General features: G+C 66.4%; 1 protein-coding gene across 1 annotated transcript; it reads right to left on the minus strand.

Annotated features, from left to right (window-relative positions):
- Positions 1–732: 732 nt before the first annotated feature.
- On the minus strand, positions 733–2,100 carry LMXM_30_1440 (hypothetical protein, unknown function; the record flags this gene model as incomplete). Its single annotated transcript, XM_003877614.1, has 1 exon — positions 733–2,100. One exon carries the CDS (start codon positions 2,098–2,100, stop codon positions 733–735), a length of 1,368 nt encoding a protein of 455 aa, XP_003877663.1.
- Positions 2,101–3,350: the final 1,250 nt, after the last annotated feature.

Below are 3,350 nucleotides of genomic sequence, written 5' to 3' on the forward strand. Positions count from 1 at the left end.
ACAGCCCATGCCCTCACACCACCAAGGCAGCCGCTGCGCAAAGCCGAGTGCGCCGCCCCACAGCGTGGGGGAGCGTGTGCGGCGATGAGTGCGCGTACAGCGCGCAGAGCAGCCACCTGTGAAGCGCAGCCAGCACCACAAGAGGCCAGCGACGAGGAAGTGGGAGCAGGCGGAGTCGAGCACAGCGCACAACAAAAAGAGCTCCAGCCCGCCGCGCGCACGGCACGGTGCCGGCAACGGTCAGTCCCCGAAGCATCACGCAGACCTCGGCCAGGAAACAGGACCGGCGCAGCGCAACATGAGAGGGGCGCCGCTGCGCAAAGCCCGCACAGCCACACGAAGCGAAAACGGAACACAGCGAGGGGAGAGAAGCGGTCGTGCAGCCCGCAACAGCGAGCAAGCGGTGACAGGGCCAGCGACGCCGGTGCGGCAAAGCGCAAGAGGCACTGGCGTGTCTGCAGGCAAGCAGCTGCTGCGGGGCACGAGTACCACGGAGCGGAGGGCAGCCCTCGCATGCGTGGTGGCGCCCCGGCAGCCCACCCCTCGCCTCCCCGCACCGCAGGGGCCACAAGGCGGCACACCACGGGCACCGGTGCACACGAAGAGGCGCCGGTGAGCACTGCGCCGCCGTCTCACGCCCACAGGCTCGCCCTACGCAAGCACAGCGCCAACCACCACCACAGCCGCGGAGACGACAGCGGCAGCAGGCCCCACAGGGAACGCAGCAGCATCCTAACATGGACTCCCCGCGCAATACCCGCCAGACGTCACATGGAACCCGCACTCGCACACTTTACAGAATATGGCGTTGCCGGGATCGCACACCAAGCAGTGCGGCACGAGGCACGGCGACGGAGCCCGCGTAGGCCGCTTGGTCGTTGTAGGCCGCTTGGTCGTCGTAGGGCGCTTGGTCGTCGTAGGGCGCTTGGTCGTCGTAGGGCGCTTGGTCGTCGTAGGGCGCTTGGTCGTCGTAGGGCGCTTGGTCGTCGTAGGGCGCATGGTCGTCGTAGGGCGCTTGGTCGTCGTAGGGCGCGCGGTAGTCGTAGGGCGCTTGGTCGTCGTAGGGCGCGCGGTAGTCGTAGGGCGCATGGTCGTCGTGGGGCGCATGGTAGTGGTAGTGCTCGTGGTCGGCTCCGCAGTCGTCGCGGTGCTCGAGCTGGACGACCCGGACACCCCGCCAGTGGGCCCGGAGCTGCTCGGGACGGGCTCGGGCGTTGTGGTCTCAGCGCAGGCGTGGGCAGTCGCACAGTCGGGCATGCGGTGCTTGGCGTCCACGCCCACCCATAGCGTGGGGGAGGCCAGCCACGAGTCCGGCACACAGCCGCAGAAGTCGTTCTGTTGAAGGCCCAAGCGCTCAAGCGACGGCATCTCTGCCCATGACGCGGGGAAGGAGCCGTGCAGGTGGCACTGTTGAAGGTGAATCCTCCGTACACTCGGCATAGTGCTCCACTCCTCAGGAAGAGTCCCGCTGAGCTGAGTGGTGGACATAAGGATGATCTCAATGCTCGGCATCGAGTCCCAGGCAGCCGGCAGCGTGCCGAATACATCCGTGAAGCTCAGGCTCAAGAACTTCAGCGAGCTCATCGAGCTCCACGACGCAGGTAGCGTGCCGCTGATGCTCGTGTACCCAAGGTTGATTGTCCTCACCTTATGCAGCTTGCTCCAGCTGCTCGGCAGGCTTCCAGTGACACCGGCGTTCTTATAGAGATCCACCTGATCAAGCTTCACCAGCGAGTAGTCCACGTCATCAGGCATCTCAGGCAGCGTGCCGGTAGCCAATCTACCAGTGCTGATAAAGCTCACATTGGTATCGAAGCACCTCACACCAGCCCAGGTGCAGAAGTCGTCTCCGCTCCACCCCAGCGAGGGCATCGCAGCAGCAAACGCCTGCATCACCTTCAGCGTGTTCAGCCTCTCTGCCTCGCTTATAAGGAACGGTTTTTCCTCGGCATCAAAACCATTATCCAAGTAGACGTCGTCCTCGATCGCATCCCATGGGCTCGCCACCCTGGCACGTGCCGCGGGCGCGGCAAGCGCCAAGAGCAGCACCGCAGCTGCGAGAGCGGCGATCAGCGCCACACAACGGTGCGACTGCGCCATGCCGTCGACGGGAGGGATACACTCGAAAGAAGCGCGGCAGAGACGCAGACCGCTGCTGCGTGTCGATGGCGCAGATGCCTAAGAGCAGCCGCCTCAGTCGTGCCTGCGCACCTCTGCTGCCGCCACACAATGGAGCCGCAGCGGGCGAGCCGGTGCGAAGAGGAACGCGGAGGCGGGGCGAAGAGTGGGTGACAGAAAGGCAGACGGTGCACTTAGAGGCCTGGGGGGAAGGGGCGCGCGCGGTCAGGGTATCGCTGTGCCGTATGTAATCACAGCAGAAGAGGAAGAGCTGATGGACGCACTGCGACGAAGTCTGAGAGCGAGAGGCGGATAGCAGAGAGGGCCGTCCGGTAGTGGTGGTGCGGGTGTGTGGCGAGTGGCGTTGGAAGGAGCCATGCGGGAAAGGGCGGCAGGGGCGCGAAGCGTCCGAAGCGATGCCGCAGCGTCGACCACGACAGGTGCCCCGCCACGGCGTTGAGGGGCACGGCAAGAGCAGCAAGCCAGGAAAGAAGGAGGCAGGTGGTGAAGGGAGATGCAGTGCGCACAGCATGGCGCCAACGCACAGTCGGCACGTGCGGAGGCTCGTACAAGGTGTTCGCCTCACCGCCAGCCCGGCAGCGCCAACATGCACAAACGCGCGCACAAAGGAGAGCGGGCAGCCGGCACCGGGGGGGGGAGGGGGCGCAACCGCCTCTGCCCTCCTAGCCCCGACAACGGCAGCGCCCGCAGATGCGCGAAGCCGCATCGACGTTGGTTCTGCCCCTCACGCGCTCCGCGTCTCCACTCTAGCGGCAGACAGCCCACACCCTCGCCCCCTCCCCTTTCCCGAGCGCGAGCACGTCGATTCCCTCGCCATCCTCCGCCCCCACACGCACCGGGCGCGGTCCTCTGCACCTCGGTGTGGCGGCGCCTCCCCCCTCCCCCACCCAAGCCCTTGAGGACGCCGGGCCCGGACTTCAGCAGAGTACAGCCGTCTCCAGAGCGAGGCGGCCGTGCGCAGGCAGACGTGAGGCAAGGGGTCGTAAGCCGAGCGGTGCGCGATGCCGCCACGTCTTTTCGCGTTGGGGGCTTCTCAGCACTTTGCGCATCCGCACATTACGCTTCGCCTCTTCTCCTCCGAGCCAGCAAAGAGGGGGGTGCGCGGAGGTGCCCTTGGCACAGAGGCCGACATGCGGCGCACTGCCCAGCGCCTCCCATCACCGCTGCAACACGCGCACGCACACCACCAGTGCCCGGCTCACAAGTCGGAC

This window comes from Leishmania mexicana, chromosome 30 (genome assembly GCF_000234665.1).
Source record: "Leishmania mexicana MHOM/GT/2001/U1103 complete genome, chromosome 30".
NCBI classification, from domain to species: Eukaryota; Euglenozoa; class Kinetoplastea; order Trypanosomatida; family Trypanosomatidae; genus Leishmania; species Leishmania mexicana.